This window comes from Ictalurus punctatus, chromosome 1 (genome assembly GCF_001660625.3).
Source record: "Ictalurus punctatus breed USDA103 chromosome 1, Coco_2.0, whole genome shotgun sequence".
Classification (NCBI taxonomy): domain Eukaryota; kingdom Metazoa; phylum Chordata; class Actinopteri; order Siluriformes; family Ictaluridae; genus Ictalurus; species Ictalurus punctatus.
Window position 1 is genome coordinate 16,263,132 of NC_030416.2, and position 21,272 is coordinate 16,284,403.

At 38.6% G+C, this 21,272-nt stretch overlaps 3 protein-coding genes across 5 annotated transcripts in view; 1 reads left to right on the plus strand and 2 right to left on the minus strand.

Annotated features, from left to right (window-relative positions):
- Window positions 1–6,758, minus strand: part of bcan (brevican) — a 29,821-nt gene extending 23,063 nt beyond the window's left edge. For 2 of the 3 annotated variants that reach the window (XR_008396773.1, XM_017472792.3), the window contains exon 1: window positions 701–5,420. Coding sequence is in view for 1 of the 3 variants with exons in the window: in XM_017472792.3 (XP_017328281.3) it covers window positions 701–1,095 (395 nt within the window). In the remaining 2 variants the exon portion in view is untranslated. Of the gene's footprint in view, window positions 1–700; window positions 5,421–6,669 lie in introns of those variants that run through there. The other variant, XM_017472818.3, reaches the window with a different exon arrangement.
- Window positions 5,764–10,787, minus strand: isg20l2 (interferon stimulated exonuclease gene 20-like 2). Its single transcript, XM_017472841.3, has 4 exons — window positions 10,708–10,787; window positions 7,926–8,666; window positions 7,597–7,797; window positions 5,764–7,225 (listed from the first exon to the last, which is right to left on the minus strand). Exons 2-4 carry the CDS (start codon window positions 8,523–8,525, stop codon window positions 7,115–7,117), a joined length of 912 nt encoding a protein of 303 aa, XP_017328330.1. The 5' UTR covers window positions 8,526–8,666; window positions 10,708–10,787; the 3' UTR covers window positions 5,764–7,114.
- Window positions 10,788–10,870: 83 nt separating this feature from the next.
- Window positions 10,871–20,651, plus strand: mettl25b (methyltransferase like 25B). Its single transcript, XM_017480367.3, has 8 exons — window positions 10,871–11,098; window positions 11,315–11,433; window positions 13,117–13,327; window positions 13,431–13,493; window positions 15,571–15,705; window positions 15,797–16,668; window positions 17,453–17,637; window positions 20,143–20,651. The coding sequence occupies exons 1-8, from the start codon at window positions 10,997–10,999 to the stop codon at window positions 20,253–20,255; spliced, it is 1,800 nt and encodes a 599-aa protein (XP_017335856.1). The 5' UTR covers window positions 10,871–10,996; the 3' UTR covers window positions 20,256–20,651.
- The last annotated feature ends 621 nt before the right edge of the window (window positions 20,652–21,272 follow it).

Sequence of the window (21,272 nt, forward strand, 5' to 3'; positions counted from 1 at the left end):
AACGGGGAAAACACAGGTCTTCATAGTGTTAATCACAGGAATACAACCTGTGATTGCATGAGCAAACATGCAAGCAGTGGATAGTTCGGACAGATTAATTTGGCTGCAGGTTTTTTGGACAGCTTTGAAGAGCTGGGCAATCTTTGTAAAGTTGTTTCACTCTCAAATGTCAAGAACAGATGACCACTCTCTAAAAAGACTGATTCTGAACTTTTAACTGAGAGCAAAACTGACAGGCTCTCGAATAACCTCCACACTATGACCCACATAAGCCAAATATCATATAATTAACCCAAACAACACCTACAATTTAGCAATGTATCAAGGAGCCACAAAGTGAAAAGATTCAAGTGGTTAATTAATGCTTAAAAACAGGGTAGCAATTTTACAGTAGCCTAATTACAATGATATACTAATCACACAGTAACTCATATAAGGAGAGTTGTTTTTTTTTTTTAACTTACCCACACAAGAACAAACAACGTCACCATCAACAGCAAAATGAAAACAATTAATAAACAATTAATTATAAGCATTCAGACCTAAGGAGAATAATGTGAACCAATGTTTAAAAAAAAGTCTACCAAATAATTTTGAAATATAATATTTAAAAATGAACTCTTAAGTGTAATATAATACCTTTCTGCACTGGAAAATGCTAGAGGGGATCAGGAAAAAGGAAAAAGACACAGATACCTACCGCATCCCTAAACAATCTTGCGCCAGTAATGTGCTTTTCTGTAGTAGAAAGGCGAAAGAAGGCGAACCTGTGCCCTGTGTGTGCACAACCCCGAGACTGAGAACAGAGAAGAGAAAAGGAGGAGAAAAGAGCGCACAGGAAGAAGTATGGAACAGCGCCCCCCCTCCCTCTCTCCCTCTCTCTCTCTCTCTCTCTCTCATGGAGCACTTGTTATTCGACGCAATGGTTGATGAGGGGAAAGTAGGACGGGAGTGCGTCAGATGCAAAACGGTCCGAATGAGGGCAGATTCAAAGAAAGCGATTTTCTGGCAGGTGAGCTCATCGAGACAAAGTGAAGGATGATGATGATGATGAAAACGTTCTTCGAATAGACGAGGGAAGTTTAGAAAGCGCATCCTCGCTACCGACGCTACTGATGCTGACCCTCAGGCACAGAATAACAGGACATCTTGACATCAAACTGCTCTTTACAAACGATGTGGACAACGCATAATCAAATTCGTTGTACTGCGATATTGAACTTTCTCCGTCTTCCGTTCTTTTTTTCTGCGCAAACTTGCGTGAATGGAAATTACTACTCGCCAGAGAGCCTCTCTCTGTAAGAAAATGTCGGTAATTAGCTACAAAAGTTTTAGTGGGCGTTGAGGCTCTTACCCTGAAAAGGAAATGCAGACCAGACATATTTTGCAAAATAGGGGACTTATTAACTTAGCAGAGGAGTTACGAATGATGCATAGACCTTGGTCATGGTTTTCATCAAATGAAAGTATTTCAGAGTTTTATTCTGCACGGCAAAACACTCCTGTGTCCCCACCCATGCAGTTACGCCTCTGACACGTTTGCCTCGCACCTCCGGGGTTGGGGGTTCGAGTTCCACTTCCGCCCTGTGTGCGTGGGGTTTGCATGTTCTCCCCATGGTTCAGGGGTTTCAGGGGTACTCCGCCCTCCGCATCCAAAAACATGCGTTGTAGGCTGATTGGCATCTCTAAATTGTCCGTAGTGCGTGTATGTGTGTGTGCTCGCAGCCTGCAATGGGTGGGCACCTAGTCCAGGGTGTCCCCCACCTTGTGCCCGAGTCCCCTGGGACTCCAGGCTCCCCATGATCCTGTGTAGGATAAGCAGTACAGAAAATGGATGGATAAAAGACTAGATTTTACAGCATGGCTCTTTTATAGCTCTAAATTAGTTAAAACACTTTAAGGTATTCAATTAAATAATTGTTAATCTCTGAGTGAGTTAAAAGCTTTTGACCCTACATCACAGCCACCTGACCTGGTGCACAAGGTTCTAGACTACTGGCACTCAGACACTTTTATCAGACATATAGCTTTTGTAACTTCAAAGGACTCCACATAATTAAAAAGCAAAGATAAAACAGATATGCATTCTTGGCATGGTCATAATTAAAAAGTCTATCGGTAAAATATTTTACTTGGGTTATGAAGGCTATATCAGTTTTGTTATGGGACGAATATCTGGGGGACACTCCAGCAAAATCAAAGAGATTGTTTAGTTTAATTTATTTAATTACAAGTTCTTCTGAGGAGTGGCAAGCAATTACATTAATGATCCCTGTAGATCACCCACAAAGTAAACCCTGACCAAAAACAACCCCCAAAAAACAAAATATGCTTATAGGGCGGCTGTGGCTCAGGTGGTAGAGCAAGTTGTCCACTAATCATAGGGTTGGCAGTTCAAGTCCCAGCCCACACAACTCCACATACCAAAGTGTCCTTAGGCAAGACACTGAACCCCAAGTTGCTCCTGATGGCAAGTTAGCACCTTGCATGGCAGCTCTGCTACCATTGGTGTGTGAGTGAATGGAGACATGTAAATGTGTAAAGCACTTTGGATAAAAGTGCTATATAAGTGCAGACCATTTACTTAGATATGTGCCATTGCAAAGTCTTTTATGTGTCATATGCACAAAATGTCAAGGATGTTTGCACATTGAAATTCTTGTGGCTCAGGTAAATTGCCACACAATATAAAATAAACAACAAAAACAAAACAAAACAGCAAGAAACAGACTTATGAAAACTGGGCAGTTGAAGACTGGAAAAAGACCAGGTGACATTCTCCCAATATTTAACTGTCCAGTTTTGGTGAGCCTGTGCCCAGTTTAACCTCAGATTCCTGTTCCTGGCTGACAGAGGTGGAAATGATGTGGTCTCCTGCTTGTTGGCATATTGTGCATTCTGGGGTGCTTTTCTGCCTGCAGAACGGCCTGCAACTGGATATTTTTGTTTTTCACGCCATTCTACACCATGTAAACTCTAGAGATTGTTGTGCAAAACCCTGGAGATCAGCAGTTTCTGAAATACTCAACCAGCCCATCTAGTACCAATATCCATGCCACAGTCAAGATCACATTCTCATTTGATGTGAACATTAACTAAAACTGTTTATCTATATCTGAAGGTTTTTATGTGTTATGCTGTTGTCACATGAATAGCTGATTGGATAATTGCATAAATTATCAGATGTACAGGTGTTCCTTATAAAAAGCATAAATCCATTCATTCATCTTCAGTAACCACTTTTTATCTTGTTTGGTGTCACGGTGCATCAGGAGTATCACAGACTATCCTGAGTGAGGGAGGAATACACCCAGGATGGGATGCCAGTCCACTGCACCCTGTACATACACATTACCTACAAATCCATGAAGGCATGTTTTTAGGAGGTGAGAGTTGACAGAGAACCAAGAGGAAACCTATGCAACCTATGCAACACATGCATATCATAAATTCAGTAACACAAACTGGGGACCCCAGAGCTGTGAGGTGGCAATGCCATCCGATGTGCCACCATGCTGCCCTAATTGCAGTCCTTTTGAGCAGCTGCAAGTGTGACACTTAAGATCCCTGTTTATCCACAAATTCGTAACCCATGACACATCAGGGAAATACAAGAGAAAATCAGAAAAGCACACAAACCCTGACCATCACTTCTACATGAGAGGAGCATGTACACTACAAGATCTTAGGTATGATTAAACTAAAGTCTGTAATTCATTGATCTGTATGTAATTCACATCCATGGTGATGCCCAGCAGCTGACTCATTAGTGATTCAAGTCTGCAAACATGGAAAAAACCAATCCATTCGTGATTCATGTTTGTGACAACAGAAGAACTGAGATATCTAGTGGCAAATAGAATGAATGAGACAGCAGGGTTAATCTGCCTGGCTGCAGCTGGGTTGTCCCACAGAGGAGGAGGGTGAATACAGCTTTGTATCCTTAAATCTTGCAGCCTGAATATCAGACACTAGAGGAATTTAACATATAGGTTAAGCAGAGTCAGACAGGAAGGCTAATAGCACAGTGAGGCTTCCTTGCCAGTAGTGTCCTTAACCAGGCTAAAACAGCCAGGTCCTTACTCTAATCAGAAGACAACCTTTACACTTTGAGGCCGGAAAAACTGGAGTATTATACGAGGTATCTTGAGAAACGGAATGTTCCAGACAGAAGTCTTCCAGCTGTGCAAGCAAAGTGCTTCTTAATATACAAGAGGTGAAACTAATTGCTGTTCAAGTTTAACATGTATCCTGTTTAAGGAATGGCATTCATTATTTCCTTTAAATATCCCAAGGTTATTGCTATACTTACACCTAGATATATTTACAATTAAAAGTGGCATGGTTCCAGGGTCCCTGGTTAAAATCCTGAGCTTGGGCTACTTTCTACTTTCCTACGTTCATTTTATCCCTAGGTTTTTTCCACCTCTCAAAAAACATGCATGTAGGTGGCTTGGCTAGATTAGATTGCCCTAGGTATGTATTAATGTGTGTGTGCATGGTGTGCTGTAATGGACCACTGTAATGGACTGCATCCTATCCAGAATTAATTTCTTCCTCGCACCCAGTGTTCCTACTATGGGTTCCGGGGAGGAGAAGAAAGGAAGAAGAGAGGGGAGAAAAAAAAGAAGAAAGAAAAGGATCACTGGACCTGTCATTTCAGTAACTTTGTTACTAGAATTTACGGCATTTGGCAGACACCCTTATCCAGAGTGACTACACTTATCTCATTCATCCATCTGAGCCATTGAGGGTTAAGAGCCTTGCTCAAAAGCCCAACAGTTTGGTGATGCTGGGGTTTGAACTCACAACCTTCTGCGCAGTAGACCAACACCTTACCCACTGAGCTACCACCACCCTTTAAATTTAAATGCATCAATTCTTGATAGGTTGAACCACTTACTTCACCTTCACTTGTACGTCTTTAATATTTGGAAAAACAATCCCCCAAACGGCACATTTACAGTTGGCATTACACACTGAAGTAGAGAATGTTTACCAGGCCTCCACTAAACGAAGACTTCTCCAGTAGACTGCTGCAGAGTGAAGCAATAGACCAATCATCAGTCCAGAGAAAGTCTTTCCAATAGTTCAGTGGTGATAATTTACACCACTCTGGTTCACATTTGGAATTGTGCTTGTTGATTTTAGGCTTCTGGGCAGCTGCTTAGCCATGGAAACCAATGTTGTTTAACTCCCACCGAACAGCTATTGTGCTGATGCTGCTTGCACAAGCTGTTTGGAACTCAGTACTGACTCAGCCAAGGTTCTGTGAATTTTCTCTGGACCACTTTGTGGATAAGTTGTCATAAGTCCTACTACAGTAGACATTTAAAATGACAATAACATTAATTATTGTTGACCATATGCCACATTATGATGGTCCCATGGTTAAAGTTACTGAGCTCCCCCAATGTATTGCCAAGTTGTTTTTATTATGTGTATATATATATATATATATATATATATATATATATATATATATATATATATATATATATATATATATATATATATATATATATATAATGTGTTAAATTATATGCAATGCTATCAGGAATGGGTGTACATTAACAGCTTAATTCAATAATTACCATTAAGACATCCCTGGTAATATATACCTTTGGCCATGTAATGTATTTCATGAAAAACTAAATGGAAATTCTGATATATATGAAATACATATTGGTGAACAGTATTCTATGTAAGGGACATAGCAGACCCACAGCATACATTTAAAATCAAAACACAGCCTTAAAACAGTTTCAAAGTTAAGTAAAGATCAATTTATAATGTCCATCTTACATGGTTACAAGTGGGAATGCTGAAAAACTGCATGTTTTCAAAGTCAACAAAGTCTCTAATATTAGCGTAATTACTCTTCTAATATTAGCGTAATCTAAGCAAAATTACTGATTAGGTAACTTTTTTTTTTTTTTTTTAACTTTCAGACAGTTACAAAACCAACACATCTGCACACCATTCAGACTGACACATGGATAAAAATAGGTTCGTCTAACTGGTAACCGTTCCATCAGCACCCGCTGTTTCCAAACCACTACTAGGAAAGTATGAACTTGCATCAAAAGTACCTAGCTTTAGCATACCACATCCACAGTTGTGTCTGCCATCACCTTCCAGCAAGACTAAGTTTTCCAGCTAAAATCATTTGATTCTTCTAAAGGAAATATGAGACAATCTTCAAACAATCTTTACATAAACTCAATGATATAAAATTAAATATGATCCAGTTGTTCCCTCTTGTAACAGCTTGGCAAGTAGAACTTACAATTTGGTGTAATGTGTGCTGAAATAACTGCTGAACAGACTTTTTTTTTTGACCACCCTGTGAATATAGATGGCCAGTAGCTGACTCAGAACCCTATTTGCCAACTGTGAAGAACAGTTTAGCAAACATACTACACAAGCTGACTGTTCGCCAAATATTAAAGCAGAAAAGCCATACCATACATGGCATGGAATCAATGACTAAGTGATGTATGAGAAGGATTTTAGGACTAGAAGCCTGCATGTATGATTCATTGAAGGATTGGTGATGTAGGCGGCTTTGGTTGTAATTTACTCCTCTTGTAGAGAATTTACAAGAGCTTAAAAAAGGCAACCCAGACTTATATAAAAAATAAAGGTAGAGAGGGTGTAGAGACTAACCCATTCCAACGTTCCCAGGCGTGCCATCAGACATGCTGCCATCCGGCGCCATCCGGCACCCCCCTCCCCCCCCCAGTTCCAGATGTGCCACCAACCTGCCTGAACACCAAAAAGACACCGACTGCACTCACACAGAAATTGATTACTCTAGATTAAACTCTACAATGACAACTGAAATTAGAGTTGAACTCACCAAATCGTTACTAACCACTCATTGCAGTTTACTGTTTTATTTAGATATGTTGTTATGATAAGTTGTCAACTAGCACCTGAACAACAATCATTTCAAACTGTGGAAGTAGCATTAACAGTTTTAAAATTGGTTGGAGAGCTTTTTTGTATTTAAAACTAGGATTAAGTTTAGGTTTAAAGGCTGAAATCTCATTCTTAAAACACTGAGCATTAATTAAGTAGAAAACTTGGCATCACCCAGCAGGTTTTTTCTCTAGGAAGCAGTATTTAAAGCTAAAGTCATCTCCCATTCCACTGCTACTGTTTTATATAGCTCCATGGTGGCTTTTGCGTCTTCTACTGAAGAGTGGCCTCCCTTTCCCATCTGAGGACACAAGATGGGATTTTTAGTGAAACCCTCAAAACAAGATTAATACAATGTAGCTTTAAATCAAATCGATACATTTGGCTAGGGTTTTACAAAACCAGGTTAGCTGAAGCTGCATCGTTCACTTGGTTGGAGGATAAGAACATCTACATTTCATGAATTAGTGTAGTAATAAAGGACAAAGTGGCACAAAGAAAACTACCAAAACTACACAGACTCATCAGTAGCAGAGGTAGCAAAATTGAGAATGCATTAAGCTGATAAAGGTTAGATTATAACTATCCCCAAAATATTTGCTTATTTGATTACACAGAATTAATGGTCGGGTTTTTCTACAGACTCTTTGTGTTCTTTAATGTCCAACAAACCTGTATATCCGTGTTCAAGAGAATCTTTGTGAGGGTCTTCAGAGAGGCAGACTTGTTTTCTGGAAGACCAGCTTTCCGATTCAGGATGGGACTGCGTGAGGTGTCTCGCACGAGGTGGACAGGATGGAAATAATGCAAAACCTTAAAATCATTATGGACAGCATGGCCCACAACCACTTTCCCTGTGAGGATCTTTACAATCTGTGGGTAGATGTGTATTTGGAATTACTGCTCTACATATTGAAAATTTAAGGAGAAATACATTGCAGCTCATCATGTTGCCAATTTTGAAGCAATTAAGAAGATATGACAGTGCTTTACTACTTTACCTCTCTCTGGGCTCGTTTGAAGGGTGTTGCATTATGGAGATCTCGCCATCTCACTCCACTCCAGGGAGTGCGAAGATCTGTAACTGGATTAACAGGCTTGATGAACTTGTCATAAATTACGTCCCCATCATAGGAGACTATGCTGCAGCGGGCCAGCTCACTGCAATGACCTTTGAGCCCTGTCCCTACCATCTCACAGTCAAGGGCTACATATTTCATCGGGTTGTGCAGTACTGAACTGAATCCTGCTCTAGATGTTGACTTTGAAGGCACTGTGAATTTCTTGATGGTCGCAGAGTTCCCATGGTGGGCTTGCATGAAATTGGGGGAATTTGCGGACAATTCGGGCTGTAGAGTAGTAAATTTTGGGAAAACAGCACTGGCTTGTGAATGGTCCCTTCTTTTCCAATGCAAATGATTCTTTGTGCATTTTCCTTTTTGACTGTTATTTGTGTTTTGCTTTTTATTCAGCAAACCTTTACGCTCCAGGTAGCGCCTCTTTCTATTGAATTGTTCGTGTTTGGCATTTCCACTGGCTTTCTCTTGGCACTCATTACGGCCAGGGCCACTGAAGTCCAAGTTAACATTAATTCCTGACATACTTCAAGACAACAAATATTTCCACAGAATAACTGCAACGTTACAAGAAGTTCTCTTCATTACAGGGTAGAGCTGTTCAGTCCAGTAGTGATACTCGGCCGAACTGTTTATTTAGCCCCTGCATGTGGATGTTCTGTGCATCTTGAAAAGAAAGAACAGCACAATATTAATAAGACTGTAATAAATTATATATTTATTTATTTTGCTTGTTATTAGACTAGACTGTAGAAAACTAGTTTGAAAGTGTTATATTTGGTGTGTAGAGCAGTGAACACTACTGGATATCACTATTATTGATATGACAGGGTTAGGTGTAGCTTCACTGCAGCATAATTCAAAAGAGCTCTTTCACACACATTCACAATGAATATCAAGTATTTCCAACCCATCACAACATTAGATGGAAAATATTTTTAGTCAAAATCTTATTCAGTATATCAGCAAAGCATAAGGTGATTTAAAAGCAAACACAAATATAAACTCTGCCTTCAGTTGATAAATTTACTTGTACAAGTTACTAGTGTGCGTTATTTTAGGTATGCAGCAATACTGATACTGGTATGCATATTTAATCATACTTTTTAAAACTAAATAAACAAACAAATAAATAATGTGCACATGTGCACTTCATTTCCCCCTCTCAGCAGGTCTACAATTTGCTCAGGAGTCAAGGGGCGATTCATGGCACCTTGCACTCATTTTTAACAACCAGGATCACTGACACGGCACTGTGTGCCCGGTTCAGCCAACCATAAAACTTAGCCTGAAGAATTCATTAGTAGCAGCACATGGCAGCATCCAGCATAAACAGACCTAAATAAAATATTCCATGATGCCTCTGACTGATTAATACTAAGTAGGGAAAGTAGCAGTTACTATTTAGTAAATCAGTATCAGAAGCAATGAGTACCAAAAAATATATACTGATATTCGATAAAAAATTGTATTGATTCAACCCTAGCTTCTCTAACACTATACTACTTAATTCACATTAGTATAATCAAATACAAACATACTTCAACAATATAACATATGACTATTTTGTCATATGTAGCCCAATAACTCATATGAATTGAAAAAACACCTTTGTGTATTATGGTTTCCTGTCAACTTTAACCTAAAGATATTTTAATTAACCTTAAGCAAGCAATCCAAACTAGGGCATCCAAAGTATTAGACTTTTTCAAAAGACATATGTTCATACCTGAGCATGTTGCTTATATGCCATGAGAGTTGATTTAACAGAGGCCATATGTAAGTACAAGAAAATCTAGCTAAATGATCAGTGATGCAGCAGAAATATGAAGAAAGTTAAAATCAACAGAGGAAGACTTTTGGTACATGACAAATGAGCTAAAACAACAACAATTAGGATTAGGAAATGTAGTCGTAGTAGTAGTAGTAGGAAGAGTAAACTGTAGATTATTGATTTAGTCCTGTATACTGAACCAGCTAACTTGCTGGATTTAAAAGAGATCATCTAGGCCCAGTTGTTCAAAAGTAATCTGATCGGATTTCAGCTATAGGATTGCATGTAATCTTGAAAATGAGTAACTTGTGATCTGGATCAAACCTTTAGTATGTGTTGTTCAAAACTATTTGCTAGGATTGGGATACCTGTTATCCAAAAAATCAGGTCTATATTGATTCCAGCAGAAAGGTGGATTCAGGGAGGATTTCAGGAAAATTAGTTATAAATCTTTAAAACTGGTCAAAAAAAATAAAAAATGCAACAAAAATTTGCACTTGATTTGTTTAACAGTTACACTGATAAAGTAGATAAAGTATACTTTAGGCTACCAATCAGGGTGATCTAATCTAATGGTGCTTTGGAAAAAAAGTAAAATGGATTATTGATCATGAATAGCAAAACATTTTCAAATCCGAATCATTCTGATCCAGATGAAACTTTTTGAACAACTGGGCCCTAGAGACCGAATAGTTGCACTAATCAAACCATAAATGAAACAAACACAGGGACGCTAATGTTAAATTTCTAGGGAACAAATCTTTCGACTGTTGTCTGTGTATTTAGCTTTCAATCTAATTTATCTCGGTATGTCTATTCTAACACACGGCTTAATTATTATTATTATTATTATTATTATTATTATTATTATTATTTACAACAAAATAAATATAGGTAAAATCGGCATTAAGTTATTTTAAATGAACACAATACCTTCCATGTGCACGAGTCGGGTTGGATGCACTTCCGGGTTGGAGGGCAGTCTTTCCTCATAGGCCGAATCCCAAACAAGCCCTTACTTCATATATTAGTGCACTACATAGGGATTGAAATAACAACTTATACACCTTATGTAGTGCATATATTTAAGCCACTGGGGCTCGATATAGGATTGAACCACAGTTTAAGCAACGCTAGCTAGTTGTAATTGCAAGCATTTGCTCAGTGGCTCTTTGATAATAAACTAGATTCTTGATATTGTCAGGAAGACTGAGATGTGAAAATGTTTTCGGTTACACTTTCAGAGCAGCAGCAGAAGGACTTGGCGAAGAGCCTTGTATCGTTCCTGTCGAGATATAAACACATATCCGACTCTTACATTATTGTAATGATGATCACTTTTTAAAACCAGAATTATTAAAATAAATGTATTTTCTGTTTTTATTTCCTCTCTTTGTTCCATAACAATTTATTCTTGCTGAATGTCTGTGCCTCCAGTGGTGCTTTAAGTGACTTGTACAGTATCTGGGACTATGCTGCTGGTAAAGCTTTATAATTCCTCTACTGGTGGACCATTATTTACTGTCTTATTTATTCTCAGGAGTTTTTCAGTGAGAACCTGTGGGAAACACTACCTGAAGGATGGCAGAAAGCTTTGCAAGATTTATCACCACCTCAGGTAGCAGACCTGCTGCTGGAAAGAGAGATGAAGAACAGAGTGTAAGTATAAACTAGTATATACTATATATATATATATATATATATATATATAGGCTATATAACACACATATGTATGTATGTGTTTATACACACACACACACACACACACACACATATATATATATATATATATATATATATATATATATATATATATATATATATATATATACACACACAGAATCCCGCCTCCACCCTGTATGCATGGAGTTCGCCTGTTCTCCCTGTGCTTTGGGGTTTCCTCTGGCTACTCCAGTTTCCTCCCCCAGTCCACAGACATGCGTTGTAGGCTGATTGTCATTTCCATATTGTACGTAGTGCGAGTGTGTGTGAGGTTGTGCCCTGTGATGGGTTGCACCCTGTCCAGGGTGTCCCCTGCCTTGTGCCCCAAGTTCCCTGTGATAGACTACAGGCTCCCCGATATGGAAGATGGCTAGATGATTATACAAGATATAATACAATATACACAAATTGGTGTATTGTCAGCCTGCTGCACTCTCAGGAGTAGTGATATTGCGCATGTGCTGTCCAGAAATCGTGTATTGTGGAGAAACTTTCCAATATTCAACCAACCTAATAGGTTCAAACATGAGTATTTACATTGCTATGACTACAAACTATAGGGTTTGTACATAACATAATATCAAAATTCAAATAACAGCTAATCAGATAACCGGATATGTAAAAAGCCTTTTAAAAAAACAGACATGTCAGCTGTACTAAAGACCTCGCTTATTAGCTGTAAGCCAATGCAACCTAATTCATACACTTTAAACATTATAATAATCCTTCAGCTATTTTCTGTTACTGTGCACACAGCAGTAAGAGATAAACACAGTTACAAGACTGCAGTATTGTATACTAGGTTAGTTTGTGCTAGCCAGCCACGTGTGGAGTTGTTAGTGCTGTTCACTATGTGTGTTACTCACACATGCACATAATCACTTATCCTAAAAGCGCAGTAGCCTGAGAGTTCGGCATCTCTGAAGGCTGCAGCATGTCCGGCTGGGCTGATTTTTTTTCTAGTCCAGATTGTAGATGATTGCTGTGTTAGGTGGTTATATAGAATGAAACCTGCCTAGATCGCTGATACATCTATAACACGTCATTGGTATTGATTGAGAAGACACACGTGAAATAGAATCATAAGTGTAATGAATATGAATGAGGTGGATTGTTTATTTTTTTTTCCCCTAAAATGCATTTGGATGAGAATTTAAAAGTAGTTAGATTAGACACAATGTCCAGTCAAAGTAGAAATTACACATGTGGACATATGACAGAACATTAAGTTTACCATTTGTTTGGGTTGAACCAAAACATTTTTAGAATGTCATATCATTCATAAATGTGCCTGTATGTCTTTGTTTTTACGTGTGTGTGTGTGTGTGTAATAGTTTGCTCCACATCATTCTTATTTATTCCATGGATGACACCTCATGATATAATGTATGATATAAACTTTAATTGTTTCATTGTGGAGCTATTGACAGATTTTATCTCTCCCATCTAATATCATGACCATCCATCACTGAGTATAAACAATTATTATATTTTAGTAGCTTCTGAGTTGACTTTATTATAAAATAGCACAGTAAAAATATTCCTTCAATAAACAAACACAATAAACACATTAATTTTGATGCAATGTTGTGTTTAATTACACTTTGACCATTTTTTTAGCTACCCTTCAGTGTGGCCTCTATCTTTACTGGCACTACGGGCCACAGCTCACACACTGGCATTTCCTCGGATGCCTCCAGCCCACCGCTCCGAGGACACAGTAAAGCCAGTTGAATTTCACTCTAACAACAGTCAAAGTTCTCTGCTTGGTCATATCTTCCGCAAACATGTGAAACCCAAGAAACAACATGAGATTCGTAAGCTTGGCATGGTAAATTTGGCTCCAGTACCGACTTAATTATTACAGATAATATCTGTGTTTATTTGCCATTATCTCATGAACATAAAAATTATTTTTCACCACTTTCTTTCAGCTAGTTAATCAGCTGTGTGACCAGACCCAGTGTAGCAGTGTGGTTGATGTTGGGTCTGGGCAGGTAAATCTTCTATCACTTTCTGCTTAATTTTACTTTGGTTTATACTGACAAAGATTTGCATGCTCACCAAACATCTGAACCATGGTTTACAGAAAATCAAGTGTCACTGTCAAGTGAATCTTCATTTAATGTTGTTGTGAATACAAATTTACAATCTCACACCAACGTAATACTGTGAAAGAGACAAAGGACTGTCACTGTGGTTCAGTTAGTTTCATTTGTGACATTCAGTGATTTTAGACTAATTGTTTAACATTTCAATGGATGGTGTTTGCCAATACAGCCCCACAGATTCCCAACAGTATGACCACAAAAAATGATACATACCGACTGTTCTGTGAAATTCAACATATGAAATTGTTTGTATTAATACAGAAGAATAATTTAACAATTGAAAATAAATCAGACTTAATTTCATTTAATTTTACAGGCCAAGAGTTTCAGTTAATGTCCACATCAAACATCAGAATGGGGAAAAAGTTTGATTTCTGTGACTTAAAGCAGATCTCCTTTTTCCACACACAACAGTTTCTAGAGTTTAAACAGAATGGTGCTAAAAACAACAATAACAAAAAACACAGTGAGGTACAGTTCTGTGGGTGGAAATGCCTGTTGTAGCCCATCCAACTTAAGGTTCAATGTTTTGTGCATACTGAGATGCTTTTCTGCTCACCATGGTTGTAAAGAGTGATTATAATGAGTTATTACTATATCCTTCCTGGCTCAAACTAATCTGGCCATTTTCCTCTGACCTCTCTTATCAGCAGAGTGTTTCTGTCCACATAACTGTCGCTCACTCAGTGCTTTTTGTTTTTTGCACCATCTTCTGTAAACTCTAGAGCAGAGGTGTCCAATCTTATCCGGAAAGGGCCAGTGTGGGTGCAAGTTTTCATTCCAACCAAGCAGAAGCCACACCTGAGGCTGTTGAAAGCCAAGATCAACTGATTAAACAGGTCGAATCAGGTGCGGCTCCTGCTTGGTTGGAATGAAAACCTGCACCAATAACGGCCCTTTGCGGATAAGATTGGACCCCCCTGCTCTAGAGACTGTTGTGTGTGTGAAAATCCCAGGAGATCAGAGTGAGCAGTTTCTGAAATATTCATACCAGCCCATCTGGCACAAACAGCCATGCCACTGTTAAAATCACAGAGATCAAACTTTCCCCCCATTCTGATGTTTCATGTGAACCTTAACTGAAGGTGTTGACCTGTATCTGCATGATTTTATGCACCATTAATGCATTTATGCTGCTGTCGCCACATGATTGGCTGATTGGATAAGTGCATAAATGAGCAGGTGTACCTAATAAAATGGACAGTGTGTATATTCACTGTATTAACTGGTGGTTAACAACTCTAGTATTCCATATTTTCTACAATAAAAATTAACTAGCATGGCCTACAGTGGTGAAGCAACATCTATGAGAACTAATAAAATGTCCACCAAATTCCTGATGACTCGAAGAACAACCTCATGTGAAAGCAATATGGTGCAGTTTAATTTTATTTGCAATTTTATTTGAAGTTTATACAATGGATAGTTCTGGTCCACTAATTTTATTGGATAATTTCAGTGTTTGCATCACTCCGCTTATCTGTGTTCACTACAAAATTCTAATTCTAGCAACGGTTTTATTACTCTGAAACCATCAGTCAGTGTGTCCAGTTGTGGGTTTTTTGCGAACTATTTTCGTTGACAGAGCAAAAATAAAATACATTCGGCTATATTGCGACAGAAAAGTCAGTTAATCATTATTATTCTTATTCATCATTATAATTATTTCTTATTGTTTATAGAACTGTTGAATCAAAGCCATATCACATTCACAATTGTGCTGTTGTACTATATATGAGCACGAAAATCACAGCTGTGCTGATATTCAGTACAATAGCCTTCTTGTTTGTATGGCGTTACTTAAGTGGAACAAACGAAACCAAATTAATAAAATGTTCAAACTCTGTAGCAGACATTAGTAAACTAGGTGTGAAAACAAGCAAATAATTATTTATTTGTAATTTTGAGTCTGTCATACTTTTGGACGGTTCAGAACGCCACTAAGTATCTTATTTCATTATAGGGCCATTTGACCCGTTTCCTGTCATTTGGACTTGGTCTGGATGTTACTGCTGTTGAGGCTGATTCCAATCTAGTTTCCATGGCCTCTAAATTTGATGGACAGCTCCTGTCGACTCTGGCCAAAGAGAGTCGTAAGGTATTTTTTAATCAGCACATTGTTTCATCTATAGGTTAACAGAGGGAAATAAATTCTCTGTGACTGCATTTGCAATTTTTCACATTTTCAGACAGGCATGGCTCACACAACACCTGATCCTGTACCCCGGCACGTAGTTGGCTGGGTCAACCCCAGAGACACCTGGGAGACTTTCCTTCAGCAGCTGGAGCAGAGGGAGAAAAACTGTGAGAGTTACCCAGCCACAGCAAGACCATGTAAAAAGAGACAGCGGGTATCGATGACATCAGGCAAGGAATGTGAGCTTGAAACAGAGCTCCTTTGTGGAAGCCAGCACTTGTGCACAGGGGAATGCAGTTTGGTAGCTTCTGCTGAAGAGAATTCAGCTAAGTCTGTTCTTCAGCAACATAAAAAGGAAAGCAATGACTGTGTAGCTCTGCCAGACACTGTGATGGCAGAACATCGCCCTCAAGCTGGTTTTGGATGGACTTCATCCATGCATTCTGAGTCTTGTTCTAGTGTTAAAGAACCAATGTGGTCAGATTTTGTACTGACTGGACTTCATGCTTGCGGGGACCTTAGTGCTACTCTCCTCCGCCATTTTGCAAACTGCCCCCATGTCCAAGGAATCACCTCTGTAGCATGCTGCTATATGAAAATCACTACCAAGGAGAACCCTATGCCTCCTGGAGTCATCCTACCCACTCTGTCTGATAACACAGCTAAAGTATCACAATCAGAATATGGCTACCCAATGAGCAAGTGGGTGAGACGGTTGCCAGGACACGAGCTATCCTATAAGGCCCGTGAGGGAGCATGCCATGCACTCGAAGACTATCTCCATAGGTTGAGAGATGAGAGCTCATTGCTGAAAACACACTGCTACCGAGCGGCCCTAGAGGTTATCATCAGAGCAGAGAGGCCTCGGCTACGCAGAGCAGGCATCCAGACCATTAAAAAAGCCCATACACTACCTTTCGCTGAGTCAGTATCATTCCAACATTCATATTAACAATATGGGGCTGTGTAGTAATAAGTCAAGAAGATTGATCTTATTCTTTAACCTTGATGATGATTTTTATTACTTCTTCAGACATACCTTAGCAAAAATGCAGAACTTTGTGCATGTTGTGTAGGAGCTCAACATTTTAACACTGGTGTCCTTTGCTATAAGATTTCACTCAAAAATGCACTAAGGGAAGTGATTAAAAATGCTATTTGTATTTCTGCTTTGGTCAGCACTGACCTGTTCATACAGTGCGCTCAAGCAAAGGGAGGTAGATACTGAAGTGCACCTATATATGGTGAAGTGTACACTAGAAAAGTTTACATGCCCACTTTCTTATTAATTGATGTACATATTTTTTTCCTAGAATAGAAAGAAAGAAATCTTTCCCTCCCATGAGCCTGGGGGTTACCATAAAACCCTGTATATATGGAAATGCTAACAACTTCTAGTGATTTGTGAAATTACTATATTGAAATTGTCCTTTCACAGCCCACTATTCATCTTCAGGGTTGGCTGGTCTGAAAATGTCTACCAAGTTTGTATGACAGATCCAGTAATCTGGACTAATTACTAAATTAACCATTTATTTGCTACACAAAAAGCGGTGCTTTCTTTTGGGATAAGGATGATTTTTGCCAGGATAGCAGTTTAGTACTAGCACATACTCACAGTCTTTGAGAAACCGTGCCACAATATTTTTGGTCATGGTTTTCCCATCATTTGAGACAGCAATAAGCTCTGTTTTCTTTGTTTTTATAGGTATGCCCGTCTGGGGCTCGCGCGTGTTGGCTTGCCTGCTGACCTGACCTTTGACCGTGTCAGTGTGGAAGGCCTGCTGGAGCAGCAGGGCAGAGTGGTGGTATATTTCAGCCTGGCTCTGCTGCTGGCTCTGGTTGTGGAGACTCTGGTCCTTCTGGACAGAATGCTCTTCCTACAGGAGAGAGGTGAGTGTTCAGGACAGACAGGGGCTTGAATTAACTAGTTCAGAATACCACTTTGCTTAGCTCTCATCATTGGCTACCATAATTATTTTTGATCATCTAATCATCCATCAGCCCACAGTTTATCATTAAGTACCATTCCTGCAATGATCATATTATGTTTGCATTATGTTGTAATGCTTCCCAGAAGAGCTTTGAAATGCCTTCTCATTTTATTGCATATCTGATGTAACTGGGTAAATGTTTCTTATAAAGTCATGTGGAAAAAAAATAAGTATACCCCATGGAAATGGTTGGCTTTTTTTGACATATTTTGTCAAGGAAACATTTGATCCTCTTTGAAACAATGCATATTAATAAAGTTGATATACTTGAACAAAACCACAAGGAAAATGATCTTTTTCAATCATTTATTCAAATATCAATAGATGTGAAATTCTTCTGTGGAAAAAGTAAGTACATCCTCGGCCTCAGAAGCTACTGTAGTATTGCCCCCTTTAGCAGAAATAATTTCTTGTATGTGTTTTGCATAAGTGACTATGTTTACATGGACAGCATTAATCTAATTATTGACCTTACTCTGATTAAGATAATAATGTGATTAAGGTGTTTACATGAGTCGCTTATAGAATACTCCTGTCAAGTTCCCATTTTACATGTTATAGAACATAATTAGATTAAGAGCCCGCGTCATTACGTCACCGTGCCCCGACGTCCCTCCAGAATTTCATGTATCAAGATACAGTTTGTCTTCGTTATGGTACCGTATACAGTTTTGGGTGTTTTTATTTTTAAAAAAATTTACGAACGCTTTAAGTGCAGTTAATTATTTGTCATGCTATATGTGCTAATAGACAACTGCTTGAAGCCATGGGTGTGTCCCAAATCGCGTAGTTACCGTCTATATAGTAGCCGAGATTCATGTATTTTTGCCCACTACAGGCCTATAGTATTCAAGTATGCGATTTGGGATGCGGCCGAACTCTCTTGTTCGCCGTAAAACGTAAAACTGCCATGTGTGATCGTGTCCTGTCGCAAAATGCGGTGAAAACTCTCACACGACGTTCATAATGTGATTAAGTTGTTTACATGTCTGTAATACATGTCCATAATGCGACTAAAACAGGAGTACTCTACCTGTCTTAATTAGATCATTGCTTACTTCGATTATGACCTTAATTAGATTAAGGTAAGTAAAAATTGCTGTTTACATGGTAGTTTCTTAATTAGAGTATGGTCTTAATCGGATTTAGAGTGGATTATTGTTGTCCATGTAAACGCAGCTACTGTCCACCAGACTTGCTGGAATTTTTGACCACTCTTCCATGCAATATTCTTTCAGTTGCAAGATGTTTGAGGGTTTTCTTGCATGTAATGCCCGTTTCAAATCCCCCACAATATTTCAAATGGATTCAAATCCGGGCTTTGACTAGGCCATTCCATAACCCTCCATTACTTCTTTTTGAGCCATTCCTTGGTGGATTTGCTAATGTTTTTGGGATCATTATCCTGTTGAAAGTTCTACTTTCGGTTCAACTTCAACTTTCGGACAGATGGCCTCATATTATCTTTAAGCACTCTTTGATATGATATAGAATCAATGAATACAGGCTGTCCAGTCCCCGAGGCAGTGGAGCAACCCCAAGCCATAACATTTTCACCACCATGCTTCACAACTGGTATGAGGTGCTTCTCCTGAAATGCTGTCTTTGATCTGTGCCAAACATGTCTGCTGTTACTGTGGCCATACAATTCTACCTTTGAATCGTCTGTCCAGAGAACATTATTCCAAAAGGCCTGGTTGTTGCCTATATTGGCAAACTGTAGTCTTGCTTTAATGTTCCTTTTAGACAGCAAAGGCTTTTCCTGGCACGCCTCCTATGTAGGTCAAACTTGTATTTGATTGTAGAAGCATGCACTTTGACACCAACAGGTGCAAGACTTATTATATGCTGTGATGAAATTTTGGGATTCTTGGAGACTTCTTTTTGTATCAGACGGTCTGCTCTTGGGCTGAATTTGCTGGGACGGCCAGTCCCGGGCAAATTAATTGGCAGTCATTTGAAATCTGTGCCACTTATAGATTATTTTCCCTACAGTGGAATGATGTATTTCGAATAAGTTGGACTTGTCAGACTCAGGCATCCACAACCTTTTTTTCTGAAGTCCTTAAAGAACTCTTTAGATCTTGGAATGATGACATCACACACCACACCAAGGAAGGGAACACCAGACACTAGATTTGAGAGGGGCATAAATAAGACAGGTTCCACCTGCACTCCCTAAGCAGGTTCTAATCACTGGCACACAATCATGAACACCTGATTCTAATTGTATGGATTTGAAGGTGTAATAAATGTAGGGGTGTACTTACTTTTTCTATGTGACTCAACTGCTGTTTTTTTTTTTTTTTTTTTTTGTCAATTAAAATTGTGAAAATTACTACACAGTGTCAATTGTCATGCTTCTGTGGTTTTATTGTTAATGTCTAATAATTAATATTTGCAGGTTTTCAGAGCCAGCTGATTCCACTGTTTGATCCATTACTTTCACCCCGAAACCTTGTGCTGGTGGCAGTGAAACCCAAAGAAGATAGTAGAACAATTCAAACCTGCATTTAATGTCTAGAATACCCAAAATGTCCAAAATTGGATTTGCTTAAAGGGAAAGTACACTGATGAGTCTCAAGTGTGTTTATTTGTGAAATCATGTTGCTTAAATGAAATGCTCTGAATTTTAAATCACTTTTTAAACCTGCTGACAAATATTTTCTCCTGAGATGTACTGGCATATTATGGTTTTAGCTGCTTTATTGAACAAAACCCAGTCAAGAACTCAATAGGCAAAATCCTTAATAACAGTGGAGGTACTGTATGTATTTGAAACTTTTTCTTAAGTTTTAGACCACATCTTGTTCAGAAAAGTGAAGTCTCCCTGTATGTTTCTGCCTGTGGTAATTTGTCTAAATTGCTTGATGTTATTGATTTTATTTTGATAAAGGTTTTTAATATACTTGCTTTCCCTGTCTCTGTCATTTTGTTAGCAAATGTCTCAGACAACCTACAAAAAAAATAGTCCTCTTTGGCCCATAGAGGTTATTATATAGACCCCAACAGTTCTCTCATAGTTACCAGAGTGAATGTGTTATACAGGTTGTTTTACATTAATGCCTCTGATTAATTACCAGGTTTGTTACACAATTAACACGCGGGAGTACTTAAACCATTATGTGTAGTATTCAGTTACATTAGAACTGCTGAGTGGGTAGCCTTTGACTAGCGTGCTCTGCCTGAGACCTAATAGTATTAATGAAGGTATCAGAGCTCAGGATCTCTGGTGCATCTCATAAAACATTTAGAACGCCACAGATATGAACCTACTATAACGTTTTAGACAGAATCAAAGATAGAGCCCAGCTTAACTGAAGAAGTGAAAGACTATTTTTAATAAACTGCTTTCTGTCAGTTTCTGAAGAAAAAAAAAAGCTAATTATTTGCTCTCACATATGCATGTCAGAAGTGTCATAAGCAGCTGTACACTTCAACTAAACTTCAGGTAGTTAAATTCATGGTGATGCTAAAGGTAATATTCTCATTGTACGATTGCTTGAAAGTCATATGAATTGACATTTGGTAAAG